The 27,306-nt window shown below is 38.7% G+C and overlaps 1 protein-coding gene across 1 annotated transcript in view; it reads right to left on the bottom strand.

The window, feature by feature from the left end:
- GRIN2B (glutamate ionotropic receptor NMDA type subunit 2B) overlaps positions 1 to 27,306 on the bottom strand; it is a 794,048-nt gene that overhangs the window by 108,520 nt on the left and 658,222 nt on the right. The window contains exons 6-7 of the mRNA XM_073644181.1: positions 16,011 to 16,219; positions 2,122 to 2,293 (exon numbers count right to left, since the gene is read on the bottom strand). Coding sequence (XP_073500282.1) covers positions 2,122 to 2,293; positions 16,011 to 16,219 — 381 coding nt within the window. The remainder of the gene's footprint in view (positions 1 to 2,121; positions 2,294 to 16,010; positions 16,220 to 27,306) is intronic.

Genomic DNA, 27,306 nt, shown 5'->3' with positions numbered 1-27,306 from the left:
TTGGCCCTTTTGCCTTCACTCTGCGGTCCAGCTCACCCCAAACCATCTCGATTGGGTTCAGGTCTGGTGACTGTGGAGGTCAGGTCATCTGGCGTAGCACCCCATCACTCTCCTTCTTGGTGAAATAGCCCTTACACAGCCTGGAAGTGTGTTTGGGGTCATTGTCCTGTTGAAAAATAAATGATGGTCCAACTAAACGCAAACCGGATTGAATAGCATGCCGCTGCAAGATGCTGTGGTAGCCATGCTGGTTCAGTATGCCTTCAATTTTCAATAAATCCCCAACAGTGTCACCAGCAAAGCACCCCCACACCATCACACCTCCTCCTCCATGCTTCATGGTGGGAACCAGGCATGTAGAGTCCATCCGTTCACCTTTTCTGCGTCGCACAAAGACACGGTGGTTGGAACCAAAGATCTCAAATTTGGACTCATTAGACCAAAGCACAGATTTCCACTGGTCTAATGTCCATTCCTTGTGTTCTTTAGCCCAAACAAGTCTCTTCTACTTGTTGCCTGTTCTAAGCAGTGGTTTCCTAGCAGCTATTTTACCATGAAGGCCTGCTGCACAAAGTCTCCTCTTAACAGTTGTTGTAGAGATGTGTCTGCTGCTAGAACTCTGTGTGGCATTGACCTGGTCTCTAATCTGAGCTGTGATTTCTGAGTCTGGTGACTCGGATAAACTTATCCTCAGAAGCAGAGGTGACTCTTGGTCTTCCTTTCCTGGGGAACTCCTCATGTGAGCCAGTTTCTTTGTAGCGCTTGATGGTTTTTGCAACTGCACTTGGTGACACTTTCAAAGTTTTCCCAATTTTTCGGACTGATTGACCTTCATTTCGTAAAGTAATGATGGCCACTCATTTTTCTTTACTTAGAATTTGTATTATAGCAAGAAAAAAGCAGCTAACAGTCTATTCAGTAGGACTATCAGCTGTGTGTCCACCAGACTTCTGCACAACACAACTGATGGTCCCAACCCCATTTATAAGGCAAGAAATCCCACTTCTTAAACCTGACAGGGCACACCTGTGAAGTGAAAACTATTTCCGGTGACTACCTCTTGAAGCTCATCAAGAGAATGCCAAGAGTGTGCAAAGCAGTCATCAAAGCAAAAGGTGGCTACTTTGAAGAACCTAGAATACAAGACATATTTTCAGTTATTTCACACTTTTTTGTTAAGTATATAATTCCACATGTGTTACTTCATAGTTTTGATGCCTTCAGTGTCAATGTACAATTTTCATAGTCATGAAAATACAGAAAAATCTTTAAATGAGAAGGTGTCCAAACTTTTGGTCTGTACTGTACACTGGATGTGGCAACCCTCCACTGTATTCCTAGAGTTCCCTTATCACATACAAAAGGAGATACACTTCAAATTTAAAGTAAAAAAAGAGAAGGAGATTGCCGAGAGCACACATTGAGATGTGAATTGAGCTGGTGGAGTACGATCAGGCACCCTTCCATCTCTAGTGTTCTTTGAATTCCTTACTTTTGCACTGCCTATTCACTAGTTCACATCTACGCTAGAACTTGATTATTTTATTTTGCTGTAAAAAAAATAGTATGGGATGCTTTGCTATTTATCTGATTAATATAACTAAATATGTAGACAATTATTTTTTACTATGCATGTATCTGGGGCTAAAAAATCAGATTTGCCTTTCAGTTTCATTAAAAATGTTTGCTTTTATAGTCTATTTGTTTCCCTGTATATGCAAGGTAGATGTAGTCAGTGACCAAAAATAAGTTGATAAGAGCCCAAAAAGGCCAGATGAGAGTTACAATCTATCCCATTAGATCGTAAGAACGAGTTCACTGACATGTTCTTGGGTAATTCTTTCTGCAGCAAAAAGTAGGCAGTGCAAACAGAAGCTATAAAACGCAAAGGGTGCAAAATTATTAATAAAAACTAATTACAACAATTATTATTAGCCAAAAATACATACATTTAAGTAAGAATAAAAAATCATCCCCAAAAGTGGATAAACCCTTTTCCTACACATCTGTTAAACCTTCCACCATCAGTCATGAATCTCTAGTAGTGAACTGGGCAGAAAACTTTTGTAATGCATAGGACAAGGCGATCAAGAAATATATACTACATAGCTAACATCTTACCTCGCCAATCATTCCGTTCCACGTGCCATTAATCTTCTTTCCATGCTTGCCATTAGTTACCAGATAAAGATCATAGGTAAATTTCACAGTTTTAGCTATTTTCTTCAAGATATCAATGCAGAACCCCTTGCAGCATCTCTTGATGTAGTTTCCTCCTTCTTCTGTGCGGTTCCTAATGATCAAAACAAGATCAACATAAAGAACTGGAAGACTGACAAGTTCCCCTGAGTCACAGAAACTTTGTTTTCTAGGGACTTCCAGCAAAAGGTCCCTCTTACAGCAAGCTCATAAAACAGCGATTCTATTCAGAATTTAGTTTATTTTTTCCTTGCTCTTTACCTCTCACTATAATTATTCATTTTCAAGACAAAAACATTCATCCAACCTACAAAAAGGCTTCTCAGATGAAAATAAAAAATACTTTTATTAGGCTAAGTGCCCACGCTGCGGAAATGAAGCATATTTTTTACGCTTCTCCCTGGCAGGAAAAAAGCATGCGGATTTTACATGCGGTTTTCACGCCAGGAAGAAGCGTTTGTCAAGTGTTTTTGCATGCATTTCCGCATGCGGATTAACAAGCGCTTTTCCAAGCGATTTTAGCATCACTTGGAAAAGTGCTTGACAACTTGTTCACACTATATAAATCCATGCAACCGGCATGGATTTATAGTAGTGTGACCAAGTTAGTTAAAAAAAAGAATAAGAATGGTGAAAAAAAAAAAAAGTTTATACTCACCTTCTGATGTCTTCCCGGTGTTTTGTCTGCTCCGTCAGGTGTCTAGCATTGCTTGCGGTAGTGTGAAGGACCTGCGGTGACGTCATTGAGCCATGTGGTGGGTCACATGACTCAGTGACGTCATGGCAGGTCCTTCACATCAACGCGAACATTGCAAGACACCGTCCCGGAGCAGACAAAACACCGGGAAGACATCGGTAGGTGAGTATAAACTTTATTTTTTATTTTAAATTCTTTTTTTACAGTTTTCTATGGTACCCAGGTCTGGATGAGAGTCTCCTCTCCTCTAGACCTGGGTACCATCCGCACATTGAAACGCATATAATCCGTGAGTACAAATGTAGTGACACGGATAATATGCGTTTCAATGCAAGTCAATGGCGGCGATTACGCTGCGTGTCCGCAAAATTAATGGACATGCTGCGGATTTTTGAGCACAGCATAAACGCTGCGGAAAAATCCGCAACATGGGCATTGAAAGTGCGGCTTGTCATTGGGGACCATGGGGGGCGGATTACCAAGCGGTTCCCAAGCGTTTATGCTGCGGAAATTCCACAGCATAAACGCTTGTACCTCTGGATGTCTTCATTTGTCTGAAAGAGAGGAGCGTGAAGCCAGCGCCGATTGTCCTCAGGGATCACGTGACATAACAATGTCATGAGAGCTCCGGGAGAACCAGTGCTAGAACAGCGCTGGCACCGGAGATGAGTATAAGTATTCTTATTTTACTGGGGGGAAACAGAGATTCAGAAGGGGTTGTCTGAGTAGTGGACTACCCCTTTAACTTAGGCTTTAAAGAAATGGCAGCACAACCTCCAATTTGCATGAAGTTGTAAAAGGGCTCTCTTAGACCACTATGAGGCACTACTACAGTATACTTCATCTGCCTCCAATTTAATACAAAAACATACATAGTAGAGATGATAGAATCTTTTCAACTTCAAATATGCCAGCGTAGGCAAATTTTTCACAAAAACTCGATTTGTAATTAATTTATTTGTGGCAAATTGCAGATACTTTAATTTCACTGAAAATACTTGTATAATACTTTGAAGTCTTCTAAGACCGTACCAACATCTTTCAAGCTTTTAATGAAAACACAACCTTAGTAATATCAAAGTGACCTCCACATATACTTTAAGGCTCTTCACTTCTGGTTTGTCACATACTATTTGTATTCAGAGGTTTTTTATTTTCTTTTTTTCCTTTTTTCTATTGGTAAATTGTGAGCTGTGACATCCTCTCACTAAATAGATTTACTCCAAAATGGTTGCTGCATTAAGTGCCTCTGCTTTTATACAGGGTATGATAGACTGTTCTGTACTATGTTATATGCTATGCTATACTATGTGATGTGACAGATGCAAGGCATTTTGGGAAGCCTTCCGGTCACACTCAAACTTTGGGGATCCTTCTCTGGCTGATGCAAACTTAGTCATTGTGTAAAACAGCAGTGGACATTTAGTTCATTCGAATTGTTCAATTTTGCCAGATCCAGCAAATTTCTTAAAATTTGACACATATTAAATTTGCATCAAAATGATTCGCTCATCACTAAACAAAGAGTTTTAATCTAGAGGATTAAGTATAAATCTGTAGTACAGAGCTCTACGGAACTTGGTTGACCTCTTCCAAATAATTTACCCAACTTTGCTGTGTTCATGAGCCCAAATTGTGTAATTTGAGACATGTAGAATGTACATACTAGCTATAGGTAAAAAATAGGTAAAAAAATGAATACTGTACAGTCATGGCCAAAAGTATTGAGAATGAGACAAATAGTAATTTTTCCAAAGTTTACTGCTTCATTTTTTGTAATGGAAATTTGCATATACTCCTGAATGTCAAAGAGTGATCAGCTTAACAGCAATTACTGTACTTGCAAAGTCAATATTTGCCCAGAAAATGAACTTTAACCCCCAAAACACATTTCAACATCATTGCAGTCCTGCCTTAAAAAGGAGCAGCTAACATCATTTTAGTGAGTGATCCATTAACACAGGTGTGGGTGTTGATGAGGACAGGGCTGGCGATCAGTCATGATTAAGTAAGAATGACATCACTGGACACTTTAAAAAGGAGGCTGGTTCTTGGTATCATTGTTTCTCTTCAGTTAACCATAGTTATCTCTAAAGAAACACGTGCAGCCATCATTGCATTGCACAAAAATAGCCTAACAGGGAAGAGTATCGCAGCTACAAAGATTGCACCTCAGTCAACAATCTATCGCATCATCAAGAACTTCAAGGAGAGAGCTTCCATTGTTGTCAAAAAGGCTCCAGGGCGCCCAAGAAAGACCAGCAAGCGCCAGGACAGTATCTTAAAACTGTTTCAGCTGCGGGATCGGAATACCAGCAGTGCCGAGCTTGCTCAGGAATGGCAGCAGGCTGGTGTGAGTGCTTCTGCACGCACTGTGAGGCGGAGACTCTTTGAGCAAGTGCTGGTTTCAAGGAGGGCAGCAAAGAAGCCACTTCTCTCCAGAAAAAACATCAGGGACCGACTGATATTCTGCAAAAGGTACAGGGAGTGGACTGCTGAGGACTGGGGCAAAGTCATTTTCTCTGATGAATCCCCTTTGATTGTTTGGGACATCTGGAAAACAGCTTATTCGGAGAAGAAGAGGTGAGCGCTACCACCAGTCTTGTCTCATGCCAACTGTAAAGCATCCTGAAACCATTCATGTGTGGGGTTGCTTCTCAGCCAAGGGAATCGGCTCACTCACAGTCTTGCCTAAAAACACAGCCATGAATAAAGAATGGTACCAGAATGTCCTCCAAGAGCAACTTCTCCCAACCGTCCAAGAGCAGTTTGGCGCCCAACAATGCCTTTTCCAGCATGATGGAGCACCTTGCCATAAAGCAAAGGTGATAACTAAATGGCTCATGGAACAAAACATAGAGATTTTGGGTCCATGGCCTGGAAATGCCCCAGATCTTAATCCTATTGAGAACTTGTGATCAATCATCAAGAGACGGGTGGACAAACAAAAACCAACAAATTCTGGCAAAATGCAAGCATTGATTATGCAAGAATGGACTGCTATCAGTCAGGATTTGGTCCAAAAGTTGATTGAGAGCATGCCAGGGAGAATTACAGAGGTCTTGAAGAAGAAGGGGCAACACTGCAAATATTGACTTGCTGCATTAACTCATTCTGTCAATATAACCTATTGGTACTCATAATATGATTGCAATTATATTTCTGTATGTATGTGATATAAACATCAGACAAACACTAATAAAAACCAGAGGCCAGCAGATCATGTGAAAATATAATTTTGGTGTCATTCTCAAAACTTTTGGCCATGACTGTATATTTTGAATCTATGGAATTCCAAACTTTACAAATTATGCAATTGATTTCAGAACAAGTGTGTGCATAGTTCCCAAGTAATTACGGTAGTAACATGTGTAACCCATGTTTATGAAGCCATTCAATGCCTACATTTTCCTTCTAATTAATATACCAGATGATTCAATCACACCTCATTTGGGGGTTCCCTTCCTTTACACTCCTATGTCAGTGCTGACATCAGTGAATCACGATATACAATTGTGCTCAAAAGTTTACATGCCCCGGTAGAATATTTCCTTTCTTGGCCTTGTTTCAAAGAATATAAATGATAACAAAAAAAACTTTTTCTCCACTCATGGTTATTGGTTGGGTGAAGCCATTTATTGTCAAACTACTGTTTGCTCTTTTTAAATCTTAATGACAACCAAAAACATCCAAATGACCCTGATCAAAAGTTCACATACCCTGGTGATTTTGGCCTCATAACATGCACAGAATTTGACACAAATGGGTTTGAATGGCTACTAAATGTAAAAGTTGAGTGGGGTTCTGGGATCCAGACAGACTCTTGCATCTTTCATCCAGCCACTGACATTTCTGGATTGTGAGTCATGGGGAAAGCAAAAGAATTGTCAATGGATCTACGGGAAAAGGTAGTTGAACTGTATAACACAGGGAAGAGATACAAAAAAATACCCAAGGAATTGATACTACCTGTCAGCAGCATTCAAACTGTGATTAACAAATGTAACAAATGGAAAATCTGGGGCACTGTAAAAACCAAAGCACGGTCAGGTAGACAAACAAAAATTTTGGCCACAACTGCCAGGAAAATTGTTCAGGATGCAAAGAAAAACCCACAAATAACATCAGCTGAAATTCAGGACTCTCTGAAAACTAGCGGTGTGACTGTTTCAAGATGCACAGTAAGGAGGCACTTGAAGAAAAATGGGCTGCATGGTCGAGTCGCCAGAAGAAGGCCATTACTGCGCAAATGCCACAAAGTATCTTGCCTATAAAAGCCAAACAGCACAGAGACAAACCTCAAAACTTCTGGAACAAGGTAATTTGGAGTGATGAGACCAAAATTTAACTTTTTGGCCACAACCATAAATGTTACATTTGGAGAGAGGTCAACAAGGCCTATGATGAAAGGAACACCATTCCTACAGTAAAACACGGAGGTGGATCACTGATGTTTTGGGGATGTGTGAGCTACAAAGGCACAGGAAACTTAGTAAAAGTTGAAGGAAACTGAATGCAGCACGTTATTAGCAAATACTGGAAGCAAATTTTCACTCATCAGCCCTGAAGCTACGCATGGGACATACTTGGACATTCCAACATGACAACGATCCAAAACACAAGGCCAAGTCGACCTGTCATTGGCTACAGCAGAACAAAGTGAAGGTTCTGGAGTGGTCATCTCAGTCTCCTGACCTCAATATCATTGAACCACTCTGGGGAGATCAAGCGCGCAGTTCATGCTAGACAGCCCAGGAATTTACAGGAACTGGAGGCTTTTTGCCAAGAAGAATGGGCAGCTTTACCATCTGAGAAATTAAAGAACCTCATCCACAACTACCACAAAACACTTTAAGCTGTCATTGATGTTAGAGGGGGCAATACACGGTATTAAGAAATGGGGTATGTAAACTTTTGATCACGGTCATTTGGATGTTTTTGGTTGTCATTAAGATTTAAAAAGAGAAAACACAGTAGTTTGACAATAAATGGCTTCACGCAACCAATAACCATGAGTGGAGAAAAAGGTTTTTTGTTATCATTCATATTCTCTGAAACAAGGCCAAGAAAGGAAAAATTCGGCCGGGGTATGAAAACTTGAGCACAATTGTATATAAGACCCAACAATCTTAGTGAAATCATTTCTCATGTGCTGGCCTCCTAGCACTATGTGATAGATATTACCCACGACTATTGAATGAAGGGTAGTACCTTACTATTGAGTCAACTAGACAAGGTGATTGAAACATCTCCCTTTCCCTTCCAAGTGCATATGTGTAACGTGTCTATGTGATGTATGGCACCGATCATACGGAATGAAATCTTCACTTTGCCAATCTGCTCATCCTCTTGCTACCTTTCCCTTTTTGCTGTCATGTATACAATAATAAATATCTCTGATGCCCATCACAGACAAGATGAAGATTACAGATCCTATGGGTAATCTTTGATATTTCCAAGGTGATATACAGAACAAGTGATAGCCTCGAATTTGGAACAAAGTTGTTTGTCACTTCACATACTGGCATATGCCTCCTGATATGATAACATCTCCGCCATGACATAGGGCATGTCTGTTACTGTCAGCCTGATTTCTCCAGTGTTCAGAACACAGAAAGAAGTCTCTCTCATACAGTCAGAGTGAAAAGACGGTGCAAAGGTCAGCTTTATTTCTTATAGTGAAAGGAACACAGATTGGAGCTATGAAAGTCTCTGCGGATGTCACACAGTGAAGCATTCCCATCTACATTAGCAGCTATTTAAAGCAGCAATCCATCAAAGACTTGAAAAATGTAAGACTTTCATGAAGCACACTCACAAGCCAGTATGGGCGCATTTGCAATTCTGAGATAAAAGCATCAAATGAACATTGCAATGAGTCGTCCATATATGTATTTTAGTTTAGTTTATTACATTTTTAGCTTTAGATTGTGTAACTACTGCAAAATGTATAGACCATTTTAAGGGAATTTTGAAAGATTTTTTTAATAAAGGCACATTTAATGAGCTTTGAGCCAATATTTATCCTCTATGCAGTGTGCACCACATTCATTAATAGGGCTCTGTAAGACCAGGATAAGAACAAAGCCAAACAGATTTGGGGAAGCCGGGGTCTTGGGTGGGAAAATGACAAACGAAGTCTAACGCAGGGTAAGACATTTAAATTAAAGAAGCACTCCTCCTCCCATCAAAATTGTTATCCTCTTAATATATTGCAATCATCATATTATATAGCACTGTGTACTTACAATTGCTCATTTTGCCTTTCTGCCCAGTTAAGTCTTCTGTTTTCCATTAGGTCTATGACATCACATGATTAAAAACTGACTGGCTGAATCCTTCTAAGCTCTAGGTAGAAACTGGAAGTCAATTTTTCCTGTATGAGTCATGAATCACTGCAAAAGTCTATGGCATGGGGGAGGAGGGAGCACCTAGGTCAGGAGTTGAATTGGGGAATGATAAATACAGGGACAAGACTTCCTGTTGCTACATAGAGCAGAGAAAAGAGAATAATTAGCTGAGTAGAAGGGAAAAATGAGCAATTGTAATTAAACAGTACTATATAATATGATGATTGCAATATATTGGGAGGATAAAAACTTTGATGGGAGGAGTGCTTCTTTAAGGTTATGCAATGGGACTGACGTTGCAGAAGTAAAGTGGGTGTAGAAGATGCCTCCAGGGTAATTAAGAGACTGGGTGGAGTGCAGTACTAAGACAGGCTATTGATTTTGGAAAATTATGTATTGGGGGTGATTTTCTTACAATGTTTAAATATATGTAATGCCTGCAACAAAGACAAAGGGTAAAACCCTCTAGATCTACTGAAAATAAGGTTACACCATTATCATAGATGAGGATTCATTACCTCCAGAACAGAGAAACTATGGAAATTTTTTCCAGAAAATGTTGTGATGGTCAAGTCATTGAACAAGGCAAATATACTTCTCACAAAATAGGGGATAGATTGTTGATTCAGGGATGTACAGGGAATATAAAAAATTTACACACCCTTGTTAAAATACTATGATTTTGTCATGTAAAAAAATCATACTAAGCAGAATCATTTCAGATCATTTTTCCACTTTTAATCACTCCAAAATAAATTGTACAAATTGAGAAACATACTGAAATCAATTTGAGGGGGGAAATAAAAATAGAAAAACTAAAATAGTGTAGTGACCACCCTCTTATATTTGGGGATGTAGCTGTGTTCAGAATTTGCCAATCACATTTAAACTAATGTTAAATAGTAGTCAGTACACAGTTGCCATCATGTAGAGTGATTCTGGTCAACCCCATATAAGGTTTAGATGTTCATTTTGTAGTTGCATTTTACAGCAAAAGTCATAGCCTGTAAACAGCTTACAACACAGCAAAGGGATTTAGTGGTTAAAAGTGGTCAGTCAGGAGAAGGGTAATAAAAAATGTAAGGCATTAGATATACCATGGAAAACTGTGCAGATGATCATAAAGAAGAGGCTTAAATTTAGTATAACATTGACACAAGAACTTGACGCCCCTCAAAAGCTGACGAAAAGACAAGAAGAAAATTGGTCTGAGAGGCTGCCAAGATTTTCTGACAAGTACTGGCATGTGACAAGAATCTCCTGTTTTCTTTATATGTCTGACCTGTGAAGTAGAGTTGCAATTTAGAGGTCTTTTATTACAAAAAAAAAAACATCCAAGCCCAGCTATGTTTTGCCAAATCTACATCAAGTCTGCCAAAAGCCAGCAGGAATATGTGGAATATGTGTTATGGTCTGATGAAACCAAGGTTGAACTTTTTGGACATAATTTCAAAAGGTATGTTTCCAATTGAAAATTGACCTTTAGAGTATTGACCTGAGGAGAGTGCTGTACACAGAAGTCCTAACAATCTGACCGACTTGGAGCGCTACTGCAAGGAGGAGCGAGCAAAGATTTCTCAGCCATGCTGATATATTCCTACCCAAAAAGACTGAACGCTGTTATGAATTAAAAGGGTTTTTAAACAAAGTATTAGTTTAAGGGTGTGTATATTTATGCAACCACATTATTTTAATTCTTTATTTTTCTTTTTCCACCTGAAAAGATTTTAGATTGTTTTTTTCAATTGAATTGTACAGATTATGGGTGACAATAAAGGTGGAAAACGTTCTGAAATTATGCTTCTTGGTATAGTTTTTTACATGGCAAAAACCTGTAATTTTAACAGAGATTTGTAGGCTTTTAAAATCCATTGTATGTGAAGTTAGGGGATAATTTTTCCCCTGTCATTGGGAAATTGTCATCTGCCCTGAGATTTTTGCTTTCATATAAAACAACTTGATAACAGTTTTAGTCTCCAACTGACAGAGTTGTACACTTTTTTCCAACCTTACCAACTATGTCACACTGTAATATTTTTAAAGCGAACTTGACAGGTGAACTTGAGAGGTGATACATGCTGTCTTTACAATCACAGCAATGTATATTTGACTCTAAGATGCTGCAGAGTTTTAGAGAAGAACATACATTTAATAGCTGCCTCTGCCTACTGATAGTTACTTACAAGCCTCTGCCTACAGTGGCATATAAAAGTTTGGGCACCCCTGATCAAAATTACTGTTATTGTGAACAGTTAAGCAAGTTGAAGATTAAATGATCTCTAAACGGGCTAAAGTTAAAGATGACACATTTCCTTTGTAATTTAGGCAAAATAGTCATTTTTTACATTTTAAAAATTACAAAAAGGAAAATGGGCCGATGCAAAAGTTTGAGCACCCTGAATGGTTAGTTTTGTGCAATTCTAATACTAAGCAATCACCCCCTCCATGAATTGGTAGGTTGTGAGCAGTTGTCTCATCAGTATTTTGCACCTGTTTTGACGTCATTTTTACTATATGGGTTTGCTGCATCCTGATAGTGCATTAGTTCTGAGACCTGGGCAGGTAAATACTGCTGCCCCTTTTTTTTGGCTGTGTTAATTCACCCTGCATGGCTAGTACCTAGTAGCACCCCCTTTTGCAAGTATCACAGTTTTTTGTAGCTAGACAATTGTCTTTCAATTCTTGTTTGAGGGATGTTTATCCATTCTTCCTTGGAAAACTCTTCCGGTTCCCTGAGATTCCTGTGTCGTCTTGCATGCACTGCTATTTTGAGGTGTTGCCACAGATTTTCAATGATGTTCAGATCAGGGGACTGTGAGGGCCATTGTAAAACCTTCAGTTTGCACCTTTTGAGGTAGTTTATTGTGGATTTTGATGTGTGTTTAGGATTATTATCCATTTGTAGAAGCCATCCTCTTTTTAACTTCAGCTTTTTTACAGATGGTGTATCAAGAATTTGCATCAAGAATTTGTTGATATGTATTAAATCCATTCTTCCCATGAAATGTTCCCCTGCAACACAACCCCAAAGCATGATTTATTCACCCCCATGCTCAATGGTTGATGAGATGTTCTTTTTCTGAAATTCTGTGCCCTTTTTTCTCTACACATACCTTTGATCATTGTGGCCAAAGAGTTCTATTTTAACCTCATTGGTTCACGGGACTTTCCAAAATGCATCAGGCTTGTTTAGTGGTTCTTTTGCATACTTCTGACACTGAATTTTACGGTGAGAACGCAGGAAAGGTTTTCTTCTGATGAATCTTCCATGAAGGCCATATTTGTGCAGGTGTCTCTGAACAGTAGAACAATGTACCACAACTCCAGAGTCTGCTAAATCTTTCTGAAGGTCAAGTAGGGGTTCTGATTTGTGTCTCTAGCAATCCTACCAGCATTTCTCACTGAAATTTTGCTTGGTCTTCCAGACCTTAGCTTGATCTCTACTGTATCTGGTAACTATCATTTCTTAATTACATTTCGAATCTGAGGAAGTTAACTTGAAAACGCTTTGCTATTTTCTTATAACCTTCTCCTGCTTTGTGGGCCTCCACCATTTTCATTTTCAGAGTGCTAGGCAGCTGCTTAGAAGAACCCATGGTTGATTTTTTGGCACAAGGTTAGAGGAGGCTGGGTTTTTATAAAACTGGTAAATTTGCATCACCTGGCCTTTCCTACTGATGATAATGAACAAGCTATAACCTTAACAAGCTAATTAAGGTCTGAAACCTTGGTCAAAGTTATTGGAGCACAAAAATCTCCAAGGGTGCCCAAACTTTTGCATCGGCCCTTTTTGTAATTTTTAAAATTTAAAAAATCACTTCTTTTTTTTTTGCTTAAAAAGGAAGGAAATGTGTCAATTTAACTTTAGCTCTTTTAGAGATCATTTCACCTTCAACTTGCTAAACCGTTCACTATAACAGTAATTTTGATCACGGGAGCCCAAACTTTTACATGCCACTGTATGTGCATGTACAGGAAGAGGCTTGTCAGTCATTGTCAATGGGCAGGGAGAAGCTACTATATTTGCTACAGTATTCTTGACTGATAATTAAAGCCGCTGATTTTCTTGTAGCCTTCACCTTTTTTGTATAAAGAAATTATTTCCATTCTCAGTAATTATTGCATTTCTCTTCCATGTGGTGCCATTGCTGAAAGCATGAAATAGGAAGGGGTTTTCTTTGTTATGTAATATCCTTTTTTAGTTAACTGTCTGCTGGACACATGTTTAATGAATAATTAGACATACTGATGATTGAATTCTTATTAATTAGAATTTTGTAGTCTAAACTTTGCTCTCAAGACTTTCATTGGGGTGTACTCTTTTTGCAACATGATCTTGAAGGAATTTAATAGGAATATTACTTTTTGGGTGTGCAAAATACAAATTTTGTTAGCAATCAATGGCAAACATTTGTGTGAATATTATGTAGTATGGTATCCTCTAGAAAATGTTGATTCTGAAAGGAAACACTTTTTCTGACAAAGCTGTTTGGTTGTACTCATTTATCCTGAGCACTCACTGTATATAGATATATTTTAACAATGTAAAATGTCACGCTAATATATTTTATGTAGCTGGATTTAACTTTTTCATTCCAAAGAAAAGTCAAACTTGCTTCACTGCAAACACCTATGGTGCGCCTAGAATATTATTGACTTTGTACTGAAAAGGTTAATCGATAGACCTTATGGTTACGCTCTGTTAGCTGCTGTTGAGGAATTGTTAGACCGCTTGACAAAATCCATGAATTTTAAAGCAGAACCTCACTTTGAAAAAAAATAAACAAATTGCAAAAAATGTTTAGAATTGTAAAATATAATATTATGTAAGTAACACGTGGAATTCTTTAACTAGAACAGGTTAACTGTATTATTCAGTACTTAAAATAGACTATTAATGTTTGACCATCAGGGATTTGACCTGCAGGACCCCACCTATCAGCACAATAGAGTCCCTTTTGTTGTTTACATAGACACAGTCTCTCATCTATATGGGCAGCTCTGTTACTGCAGTGTTTTCTATTTATATGAATGGCACTGGATGGGACAAGCGGCAGCACCAGACACAGCAACAGCAGTACTATACAGCCAAGCTACTGTGCTGGAGTAGATAATTAAGAACCTGACCCCCATCAATCAAACAATTGTCACTTCTTAGAGGGGTGGTCTAAAACTAACATTGATTTAATCCTAAATGTTTACCTATTTATTGTAATAATCTAATCTCTATTCTAATATACTTTAATTAAAAAGTCCTTACCATTACCTCAATATTGGTCCAGTAGTTGAGGCCTCAATCCTGCTTGGCCCTTATTCACATTTACATAATTTGACACATGGTAAGGTTTTAATACTAGAGGTTAGGACCATCTTGAGTAGGGTCACCTTGACGTGGTGGGATGACTTTTACTTTTTTTTATCAAAACAATGTTAACTAAGTACCCTATGTTATTTTCATGCACTCTTTCTATGTATTTACTTATGCAAATAATATTTTCTCAGATTTTCCCAAATTACCTATATGAATTGCAGTCAGTTATTTTCCAGTCAAATAACTATTAGAGTACAACTGAAAGGTTTTTGTACAAACTGCCTATGATAACAGTATATTTTTTAAAAAATAAAAAACTCAAACTGCACTCAAAATGCATGTTCCAAATTATTATGCACAGCAGAGTTTTCAACCTTTTCATTTTAATAAAGAACAAAAAAATGGTCATTTTTGAAATTATAAGCATTAGCAGGTTATTACAAACTGAAATCAAACAGTTTTCAACTCAAAACTTTATTCTAGGTGATATTACATTTGCACATAGGACCGCTTGTTCGAAAGGAGCTTCTGAACTCTCTCGTCCATTGAATTTGTCAGGTTTTGGATGGTTTCTGCTTCAATTGTTTTGCATGAGGACAGAATACCCTCCCAGAGCTGTTGCTTAGATGTGAACTGCCTCCCACCATCATAGACACTCCTTTTGATGATGCTCCAGAGGTTCTCAATGGGGTTGAGGTCAGGGGAGCATGGGGGTCACACCATAAGTTTGTCCCCTTTTATGCCCATAGCAGCCAGAGATGCAGATGTGTTATGTGCAGCATGACAAATTCAATGGACGAGAGAGTTCAGAAGCTCCTTTCGAACAAGGGGTCCTATGTGCAAATGTAACATCACCTAGAATAAAGTTTTGAGTTGAAAACTGTTTGATTTCAGTTTGTAATAACCTGCTAATGCTTATAATTTCAAAAATGACATGCATTTTGAGTGCAGTTTGAGGTTTTTATTTTTTAAAAAATATACTGTTATCATAGGCAGTTTGTACAAAAACCTTTCAATTGTACTCTAATAGTTATTTGACTGGAAAATTACAATGACTGCAATTCATATAGGTAATTTGGGAAAATCTGAGAAAATATTATTTGCATAATAATTTGGAACACAGTGTAATGCCCAAAGAAGAATCAGTTTGATGAATTGGGGCCTCTATATGTGTGAAGTAGAGACTAAAGAAGAATGAGCAAATTTTCTAAGTAGCTTTGCTAAATGGTTGATACTGATTGCATAGGGAAGTAGAGACTTGAAATAGGCTTTATATTGACCTACTCTATCCTTTTATAATTTTGTTAAAAAAAATTCAATAAAAACTATTACAAAATTAGTTTTCAGAACATACAGCAGCTGCTACAAAACATTTATAGCACACAATAGCATAGTAAACCCAAATTTATAGAGTAGCAGTGGTTAAACAATGAAGAAAGCGTTTCCTACATACTCAATGCGTATCTGCTTGCGGCAGGGAACTGTATTTCTCATGCAGGTGCCACTCAAGGGATCAACATCTTCTACAATGACAAAAGGAGCTTCCTCCAGTGTAACAATGCTCAGATGTTCATCTTTATGTTCCTCTGAGTTTGGATACAGTTCAAACACTGGCCACACATAATACTTCATTTGTAGACTACGGTCCTTGTATTTGCCAACCTAAAAAATAATAAAAAAGAAAAGATGAATGAAATTAATAAACCATGTGATCATAAAACGCTTCAAATAATCCACAGCATAAATACATGTACAGGGAGAATAGGGGAATCCTAGGGAACAATGAAAGTAAAACATGTCCAGGAAACGAAAATGTTGTTAAATCTGATGGCAATGACATCTTCCTAATTTTATTTTCAAGCACCAAAACGCCTGTTCTGACAGTTAAAACTGATCTACGATGTGCAGAAGTGCGCAGGTCGGATCATTAATTAAGCAGTAGAGTGGTTTAAATTAAAATCTCATGTAAAAATAATGTAGCTCAAAACATTAAGGGATGTTTTATGCCATAGTGGTTTTGACTCCAAATCCATTGCTTTGTGTTTTAAAGGGAGCACATTCCAAAAAGCGCTAAAGTAAATGTCTTCAAGTCATAGGAAACATTAATGCCCTAATTATATACAGTTGCATTTTATTGCATGAAATACAGTTATATGAAAAAGTTTGGGCACCCCTATTAATCTTAAGCTTAATGTTTTATAAAAATTGGTGTTTTTGCAACAGCTATTTCAGTTTGATATATGTAATAACTGTTGGACACAGTAATGTTTCTGCCTTGAAATGTGCAATCTGCATTCAAACAAAATTTGACAGGTGCATAAGTATGGGCACCTCACCAGAAAAGTGACATTAATATTTAGTAGATCCTCCTCTTGCAAAAATAACAGCCTCTAGTCGCTTCCTGTAGCTTTTAATGATTTCCTGGATCCTGGATGAAGGTATTTTTGACCATTCCTCTTTACAAAACAATTCCAGTTCAGTTAAGTTTGATGGTCGCCGAGCATGGACAGCCCTCTTCAAATGATCCCACAGATGTTCAATGATATTCAGGTCTGGGGACTGGGATGGCTATTCCAGAACATTGTAATTGTTCCTCTGCATGAATGCCTGAGTAGGTTTGGAGCGGTGTTTTGGATCATTGTCTTGCTGAAAGATCCATCCCCTGCGTAACTTCAACTTTGTCACTGATTCTTGAACATTATTGTCAAGAATCTGCTGATACTGAGTGGAATCCATGCGTCCCTCAACTTTAACCAGATTCCCGGTGCCGGCATTGGCCACACAGCCCCAAAGCATGATGGAACCTCCACCAAATTTTACTGTGGGTAGCAAGTGTTTTTCTTGGAATGCTGTGTTTTGTTGCCGCCATGCATAACACCTTTTTGTATGACCAAACAACTCAATTTTGGTTTCATCAGTCCACAGGACCTTCTTCCAAAAAGAAATTGGCTTCTCCAAATGTGCTTTTGCATACCTCAGCCGACTCTGTTTGTGGCGTGCTTGCAGAAACGGCTTCTTTCGCATCACTCTCCCATACAGCTTCTCCTTGTGCAAAGTGCATTGTATAGTTGACCGATGCACATTGACACCATCTGCAGCAAGTTGATGCTGCAGCTCTCTGGAGGTGGTCTGAGGATTGTCCTTGACTGATCTCACCATTCTTCTTCTCTGCCTTTCTGATGTTTTTCTTGGCCTGCCACTTCTGGCCTTAACAAGAACTGTCCCTGTGTTCTTCCATTTCCTTACTGTGTTCCTCACAGTGGAAACTGACAGGTTAAATCTCTGAGACAGCTTTTTGTATCCTTCCCCTGAACAACTATGTTGAATAATCTTTGTTTTCAGATCATTTGACAATTGTTTTGAGGAGCCCATGATGCCACTCATCAGAGGAGATTCAAACAGGAGAACAACTTGCAAGTGGCCACTTTAAGTAGCTTTTCTCATGATTGCATACACCTGGCTATGAAGTTCAAAGCTCAATGAGGTTACAAAACCAAAAAAAGTGCTTTAGTAAGTCAGTAAAAAGCAGGTAGGAGTATTTAAAACAAGAAAATGATAAGGGTGCCCATACTTATGCACCTGTCAAATTTTGTTTGAATGCAGATTGCACATTTTCTGTTAGTACAATAAACCTCATTTCAAGGCAGAAACATTACTGTGTCCAACAGTTATTACATATATCAAACTGAAATAGCTGTTGCAAAAACACCAATTTTTATAAAACATTAAGCTTAAGATTAATAGGGGTGCCCAAACTTTTTCATATAACTAAGTATTTGATCACCTACCAACCAGCAAGAATTCTGGCTCTCACAGACCTGCTAGTCTTTCTTTAAGAAGCCCTCCTACTCTGCACTCATTACGTGTATTAATTGCACCAGTTTGAACTCGCTACCTGTATAAAAGACACTTGTCCACACACTCAGTCAATCACACTTCAACCTGTCTACCATGGCCAAGATCAAAGAGATGTCTAAGGACACCAGTGACAAAATTGTAGACCTGCACAAGGCTGGGCTACAGGACAATAGGCAAATAGCTTGGTGAGAAGGCAACAACTGTTGGCACAATAATTAGAAAATGGAAGAAACACAAGATGACTGTCAATCTTCCTCGGTCTGGGGCTCCAGGCAAGATTTCACCTCGTGGGGTTAGGATGATTCTGAGAAAGGTCAGGAATCAGTCCAGAACTACACTGGAGAACCTGGTCAATGACCTGAAGAGAGCTGGAACCACAGTCTCAAACATTACAGTTAGTAACACACTACACCGCCATGGATTAAAATCCTGCATGGCATGCAAAGTTCCCCTGCTCACGACAGCTCATGTCCAGGCCCATTTGAAGTTCGCCAATGACTAATGACTATTTGGATGATCAAGAGGAGGCATAGGAGAAGGTCATGTGGTCAGATGACACCAAAATAGAACTTTTTGGTATCAACTCCATTTGCCGTGTGTGAAGGGAGAAGGATGAGTGCAACCCCAAGAACACCATCCCAACTGTGAAGCATGGTGGGGGAAACATCATACTTTGGGGGTGCTTTTCTTCCTTCAATACTTTGCTTCACAGTATTGAAGGAAGGTTAGATTGGGTCCTGCATCGCAAGATGTTGGCCAACAACCTCCTTCCCTCAGTAAGAGCATTGAAGATGACTCACGGCAGTGTCTTCCAACATGACAATGACTCGAAAAACACAGCCAGGGCAACTAAGGAGTGGCTCCATAAGAAGCATTTCAAGGTCCTGGAGTAGCCTAGCCAGTCTCCAGACCTGAACCCAATAGAAAAGCTTTGGAGGGAGCTGAAACTCAATGTTGCCCAGTGATAACACCAAAACCTGAAAGATCTGGAAAAGATCAGTATGGAGGAGTGGGCCAAAATCCCTGCTGCAGTGTGTGCAAATTTGGTCAAGAACTAAAGGAAGCATCTGACCTCTGTAATTGTAAACAAAGGTTTCTGTACCAAATATTAGGTTCTATTTTTCTATTATATCACATACTTACTTCATGCAATAAAATGCAAATTAATTATGTAAATATTATACAAATGTTATTTTCAGGATTCTTTTTTAAGATTCTGTCTCACAGTTGGAAGTGTACCTACGATAAAAATTACAGACTTCTCCATTCTTTGTAGGTGGAAAAACTTGCAAAATCGGCAGTGTATCAAATACTTATTTTCCCCACTGTATCAGGGCTTGTAGTCATTATACAGAGGTCTTTATTCAAGAGGCTATCATCAAAAAATTATATATTGTTTTAATCAAGTTTTGTGTTAAATGTATTTTTTTATTTTTGATAATTGCTTTCTTCCCTTATCACAATTTGCATAAAAAATTAGAAATCTTGAAATTTTTACACCTGCCTTTTTAAGGTATAACATCCTGTTGTTTCAGGAAACAACACATGTACATTGGCCACAATTAGCCTTGCTCAAAACTCTTCAGGAAGGAAATATTAGACTAAGAAAGCCCTAATGGTCACTGTGAAGATTGCAAGATCACCAAGTTTGGTTTGTATTAAAATAATGATAGGAAAACAAATTGCTATTTTTTAATACATGTAAGAATAGGTAATTTTCTAATGATGGCTTTGTCACGGGTGTGTCGCCACGAAGATCGTCACGAGTACACAGCCTGACTTCTCGCAGCTGACTTGTTGGTGCTTTGTGTTTTTCGGCAGTGAGGGAGTTCATTCTCTCTCTCTCTGTGCTAGACGAGGTCCAGCCTCGCCCAGCTGCAATCAATACTGCTGTAGTGAGACTCCTTCAAATGCCTGCTGGTCTGTTTGGGAAGTGTCGGTGAAAGCATTTCATTCAGACTAACAGAGCGGATCGTGGTGTTTGGAGTTTCTGAGATAAGTGTATTTGGAGTGTTTTTTCCCTTCCTCGCTTTATCATTTATCTCCTTTCCCGTTGGTGTTCCCTCTGTTGTAGTTGTGTAGTTGTTGTATGCAAGGTGGTTTTGGTTTTTCCCTTGTACTGTCTCGTTCGTCTAAGTACTGTGTGTGGGCATATTATTACTTGTCCCCTTTTGTTGTGATCGGGGTCCTTCTCAGGACTAGATTACTTAGGTGCAGGGATCCTCAGGAGGTAGGGGTTACGCTGGCGGCCTGGACCTCTGTACCTTTAACAGTACCTCCAGGTTGAGGGACTAGTCAGGGCCCCAGCTTAGGGTCAGCTTAGGCCCCCTACCTCCAGTATACAGAGACAGCGTGACAAGCTTACCCTTAAGGGGGTTGGTTCTTTTTAGACAACCCCAGTCTACATGCCCTATTTTAAACTATAAATACTATGATATAAAAGCTTTACACATATCATATGATCATAAAGGTCTAATCATTTATTTTTTCATTTAATCAATAAATTAACTCCAAACATAGCTTCAAATGGAGTTTTTTTTATGTTGGACCTTTGTGCCCCATTACATCAGAGCAGACACTCCTTCAAATGGATTCTGGTTGTAATAGAAATGTAATGACTGCATTTGGTTTTCAATTTCAACACACTATACTCTATATTGTTCTGGTAGGTCTTGCTTTAAAGTGGATTTGTCAGATATTATAACACAAGCGGCATACATTATAAAATAGTTCTTTTAGACTTGATACGAATGATGTATTTACTTTAAAAGCCATGTAAGAATGGCTGTATATTCCTTAATGAAGTTTAAACTTAATCTCCACCCACCTATCCTGACTGACAGCTCCTCAGTGTCTCTCCTGCTGCAGAGACCTCACACTGCTCAGTACAAGCTGCAGCTGTAAGTCAGGCTGGGTGGGTGGGAGGACATAATTTGAATACATATAGATTGATAAGCTATTTCATTATATCGCTGGACTGAAAAAATGCTGTTCTTGATTATTTCAGGGTCATAAAGCCATTCTTACATGGATTTTCAATTGAAATACACCACACTCTTAAGCTCTAAGAAAGTTTTTTGATAACATTTGCAGCTTGTATTGTGAAATTTGGGGATAGATCTTCTTTAACTAACATCCTTTAACCAATTAAGAACATATGTTATAAGTTATAAATATAAAAAACATATTACAGACTTTTTCAGAGTTGTAGAATTAAAAATATGAATAATTGCTGGGGACCCCAACCAATCAGTAGAAGAAAGGGTCTTAAAATGGGGTCTCGGTCAGAGGAGGTCCCACTAAAGGATCCTTAGTGATTATGCATTTATCTCATGTATTGTGGATAGGTGATCAGGGTGGGTGTAGGAGTTGCACCTTGGCCCTAAAGCCTAAGGAGGAGCAAAAGGTCCCTTTGGTGCATATGAGAAGACCCGTGATAGTTTGGGGTCTTGTTTGGGAATTAGTTCACAAGATTCAAGTTATGCAGGTGTAGGTGATTAATGTTTCTATTTTTTTGTAAACTAACCACTTTAAACTCATGCTATAGAATATGTATAGTTCAACTAAATGCACTGTTTATACTATTAACATAATAGAGGTTCCCTTTAGCATTTGGATATAATACAAAGCTGAAAGCTACAAGTATACAATGTACCCATTATTCTCAAATATTTTAAATTCATAAATAGCTTTTGTAAACATGATATACTTTGCATCATATTCTATTAAAGGAAAATGCCCATGTTTCTACTTATTAGATACCTCTTTCTCCGTATTTTTGGATATAGTATTGCCTCTAGCTGTTTAGAAATTCTGCACTCACTGAAAAAAATTTCAATTGTGAGGCAATACCTTAATGGGGCTAAGGGATTATTTTACCCAGAAAAGGACTACAGAGAGTATGTGCAAGAGAGAGAACATGAAGAATAGAGAAAGGGGAGTCAGTCTGCTAGTGGACGCACGCACACACATGTAACTGCAGTGGGACAGTTAGCCATGGACTTCATATTTATTAGCAAAGTCATAGCATAATTTTAAAAGTTATTACTGACTCATAAGACGTAACCATAATTTTTTTTTATAAATCAATAGTACACATGAAAATAGGTAACTTTGTAATATATCTTATCAGAGAAATCTGCTTCTTTCTCCTTCTGGATTGATCTTTCATTCTCAATTCAGGTTTAGATGACAGTCAGTGATTATTAAATTCTATAGAGAGAAGAGTGGGGAGTCGGAGAAGCTAGAGATAGAGAGAAGAGTGAGGAGTTGGAGAAGCTACAGACAGAAGAGTGAGAAATCAGAGAAGCTAGAGATAGAGAAAAGAGTGGGGAAGTTGGAGGAGATAGAGAGAAGAGTGGAGAATATGAGAAGCTAGAGAGAGAGGAGTGGGGAGTCTGAGAAGCTAGAGACAGAGAAGAGTGGGGTATCTGAGAAGCTAGAGAAATCAGAGAAGCTAGGGATAGAGAGAAGAGTGGGGAATCTGAGAAGCTAGAAATAGAAGAGTGGGGAGTCGGAGAAGCTAGAGATAGAGATAGCGAGAAGAGTGAGGAGTCAGAGAAGCTAGAGAAAATGAGAAGAGTGGGGGGTTGGAGAAGCTAGAGATAGAGAGAAGAGTAGGGAGTCACAGAAGCTAGAGGGGTATCTGAGAAACTAGAGATAGAGAGGAGAGTGGGGAATCTGAGAAGCTATAGATAGAGAGAACATTGGAAGTTAGAGAAGCTAGAGATAAAGAAAAGAGTGGGGAGTCGGAGAAGCTAGAGATAAAGAAATGAGTGGGGAGTCAGAGAAGCTAGGGATACAGATAGAGGTCCTGCTGCAAGTTCTCCTGAAATAACAGTTACAGTGTAATTTTTTTTTACCATAGATCTAATGTGGAACTGTAATTTCAGAACTTGCAGCAGCATGTCTGTGCCTCCAGCTCATCCTCACTGAATACAGATTTTACAGCTTTTACCTCTGAATTGAGTATGAATGACCAGTCTATGAGGAGAAAGAAGGGGATTGCTCTGATATATTACAAAGTTACTTCTTTTCATGTTTACTATTGATTTATGAAATTTACATGACAGTCACTTTTTAATTTTGAACAAAATAAAATATAACATAAAAATAGTAGCATCTCTGGGAATTTTCGTAAAGGATTAACATCAGTTTTAGATATATAACAAGTCTCTTTTTATAACACCACTGGACCTATTTCTGGAGAATATAGTATCTGCTATCCAAACATGTATATTCTAACAAACCATATCCTGTCACTGTTGAATTATCTCCTTCTACGTAGATTCCGTAGTGCATTAGAACCTGTTGCAGATGTTACGGTTCTCTAATGGGTCTGATAACAGTCTTGTTTGAAGAATGTCCCAGGAGAAGCAATTAAAATTAACAGGGAACAGCTTGTTAGGAGTCTGTGCCAGACTGGAGAAGCAAGAGAGGCAATATGAAGCAGGTATGAGGTTATGGCAGCAGTTATGGTAAGGAAACAAGCAGTTTAAGTATAATGTTGCAAATGCGTGTTCTGGTTCTCCTATGTTTGTGTAACCGAAAGCTATAAAATAGACCATGTCAGGAGGCAGCAGTCATGTTCACATAGCTCCAATTATATCCCATATACATGCAAGTCTATTATTATGAAGCTATATTATTCAGAATGAGTCTGCTTCATCTATACTAAGGTATGATTACTCGCTTATCTGAACTGCATAGAATCTTTTTTTGTACATGTCTTTGCTGTTTCCATTGAACCACATACGATGTGCAAGGATTTAAACATAATAATCATGCCTTCTTCTAAAGCCAGGGCCGTATTTACAATTAGGCATACAAGGTCACATGCCCAGGGCGACATAAAGTAGGTGGTGGTATATTGCTATATCCAGATAACATTAAAATCTGGTGAAACAAGGCGGGGATGAAGAGAATGTCTGCGATAGATGCAGGACTAGATCGCTGGACAGCTGTATATACCGGTAGTTTTTGAGCCAGTGAGCAGTTGCTAACATTAAGCAATCACCCAGCAGTTCTGTACTGCACTTACCTGGCAGCATTGATGTATACATGCCAACAGCATACAGTATACTTCAATAAAAAGTCTGCCTGATAACTAGGTTTGCCCCATCCTCAGTCAAAGAAATCAAACCATAGATGTCCATAAATTAAGTTATGTGTAATCATGAGAAATGGCAACGGGAAACAGTATTGAACACATGAAGAAAGAGATGCAAAAAGCCTTGGAAAGTCTTGACACCAGCTGAAATCTATCAGTAATTAGAAAGTAATCCTGCCACTTAGTAAAAAATAATATCAGCTGGTTCAACTTATGGCCTATAAAGAGTTGTCTCATTACCAAGGTGCCACACAAGAAACACCTCATGATGGGTAAAACCAGTGAGCTGTCTCAAGACCGTTGTAACCTTATTGTTGCAAAACATACTGATGGCATTGGTTAGAGAAGAATATCAAAACTACTTAAGGTTCCCGTGAGCACTGTTAGGGCCATAATCTGGAAGTGGAAAGAACATCATTTCACCATAAACCAGACATGACCAGGTGCTTCCCGCAAGATTTCAGATAGAAGAGTGAAAATAATTATCAGAAGAGTTGTCCAAGAGCAAACGACCACCTGCGGAGAGCTGCAGAAGGACCGGGAATCAGGTACAATTGTTCCAAAGAAAACTATAAGAAATGCACTCAACCCCCATGGCCCGTATGCACGCTCAGCATATAAGACTCTATTGCTGAACAAAAAGCATGTTCAAGTACGTTTAAAGTTTTCTCATTTAGACAAGCCTGTGAAATACTGGGAGAATATAGTCTGGTCAGATGAGACCAAAATTGAACTCTTTGGATGCCATAAATACACACGATGTTTGGAGGCCAAAAGGCACTGTATATTACCCCAAAAACATTATACCAACAGTGAAGTTTGGAAGTGGGACAATCACAGTTTGGAGCTGTTTTTCAGAATATTGCACTGGCAAACTTCCTATGACTGAAGGGAGGATGAATGGACAAATATTTTAAGATATTCTTGATAAAAATCTGCTGCCATCTATCAGAATTATGAAGATATCAGCAAGACAATGATCCCAAAGATACAGCCAAGGAAACTCTCAATTAGTTTCAGAGAAAGAAAATAAAGCTGCTCGAAAGGCCTAGTGTTACATGCACGCCGCTAGGTTCAGATAAGGGTGAGACAGGTTACATGAATTCTTTGGAATCCTGGGGGAACCGTTACTCAGGGTGACCATAGACCATGTGCTGCAGCTTCTCTCAGGCACACAAGGGTATTGACCCTCAGGCACAGACACGTAGGTTGTTTCACTTGCTGACCAGACACACTTGACAAGAGTCCTCGTAAACTGTAGAACAGTAGCATTTAATAAGAAGTCGCACAGCCAGTGCAAGTTAAGTCTTATGAGCAACAGGCTCCAGTGGCAAACAGTACAGTTTCCTTAGCAGCACAGCAGTTCACAGTCTTCCCAGTAGTACAGGACAGTGCAGTTCTAATGCAAAGGCACATTAATGAACACAGCATTCTTTACAGCACAGTGAGATGGAGGAGGGGGGGGGGGTTTGCTGAGGGAGATGATCCCCGTGACACAATTTTTTCCAGTCCTTATCTTTCTGCCTGACAATACTCTGCACTGCTAGTTCAGGAACTCTACCTGACCTGAGCTTCACTCCTGACTTGAATGCTTTTCACTTGCAGGGGTGCGTCTGTGAGATACAGAACACACACCACCTTTCTCTTCAGCTTCAGCCAGACAGAAACAGCTTCCCCACAATCCTCCTGGGGCTCTGCTAAAACACTCTCCTTCTCCTTTGACTGTGTTAACCCCTCTAGTTGCTGGATGCTTCTGGATAACAACACTTCCTGTCTCCTGTGCGTGTGTTACTTCTAAAAGTTGCCGAATGCTTTTAAAGCAACAGCACTACTTCTCCATGTCACATCAGCCAATCACCTGACCTAAATCCAATAGAAAATTTATGGAAGGAACTAAAGATCACAGTTTATAGAAGGAGCCCACAGAGGATTCAGGATTTGGTGAGTGTGTGTGGAAGAATAGGCCAAAACCAAACTTGAGTAATGAATAGTTTCACCAAATAGGAGGCATCTTGAAGCTGTCATCACGAGCAAAGGCTTTTGTATGAAGTATTAAATAATCAGTAAGCATGTTCAATACTTTTTTTCTGTGTCATTTGTCATTATTACAGATTATGGACATATATGGTTTGACTTCTTAGCCTGTGTGGATTGGATGTGTTGTTACCGACATCTGGTCTGGTGAGAATAGCATCACGTCAATAGCACCTTTAGAAATATATTTACTTAAAAAATTGATGACGTGTTCAATACTTATTTCACCCACTGTATATGTGAATATATATATATATATATATATATATATATATATATATATATATATATATATATATATATATATATATATATATGAATACATACATACATACATACATACATACATACATACATACGCACACACACACACACACACACACCAAAAGTTTGGACACACCTTCTCATTTAAAGATTTTTCTGTATTTTCATGACTTTGAAAATTGTACATTCACACTGAAGGCATCAAAACTATGAATTAACACATGTGGAATTATATACTTAACAAAAAAGTGTGAAACAACTGAAAATAGGTCTTATATTCTAGGTTCTTCAAAGTAGCCACCTTTTGCTTTGATGACTGCTTTGCACACTCTTGGCATTCTCTTGATGAGCTTCAAGAGGTAGTCACCAAAAATGGTCTTCCAACAATCTTGAAGGAGATCCCAGAGATGCTTAGCACTTGTTGGCCCTTTTGCCTTCACTCTGTGGTCCAGCTCACACCAAACCATCTCGATTGGGTTCAGGT

This window comes from Phyllobates terribilis, unplaced genomic scaffold (assembly GCF_046119375.1).
Source record: "Phyllobates terribilis strain yellow unplaced genomic scaffold, ASM4611937v1 Scaffold_8__6_contigs__length_399053987, whole genome shotgun sequence".
In the NCBI taxonomy this organism is placed as follows: Eukaryota; Metazoa; Chordata; class Amphibia; order Anura; family Dendrobatidae; genus Phyllobates; species Phyllobates terribilis.
This window is presented reverse-complemented; position numbering and strand designations above follow the sequence as displayed.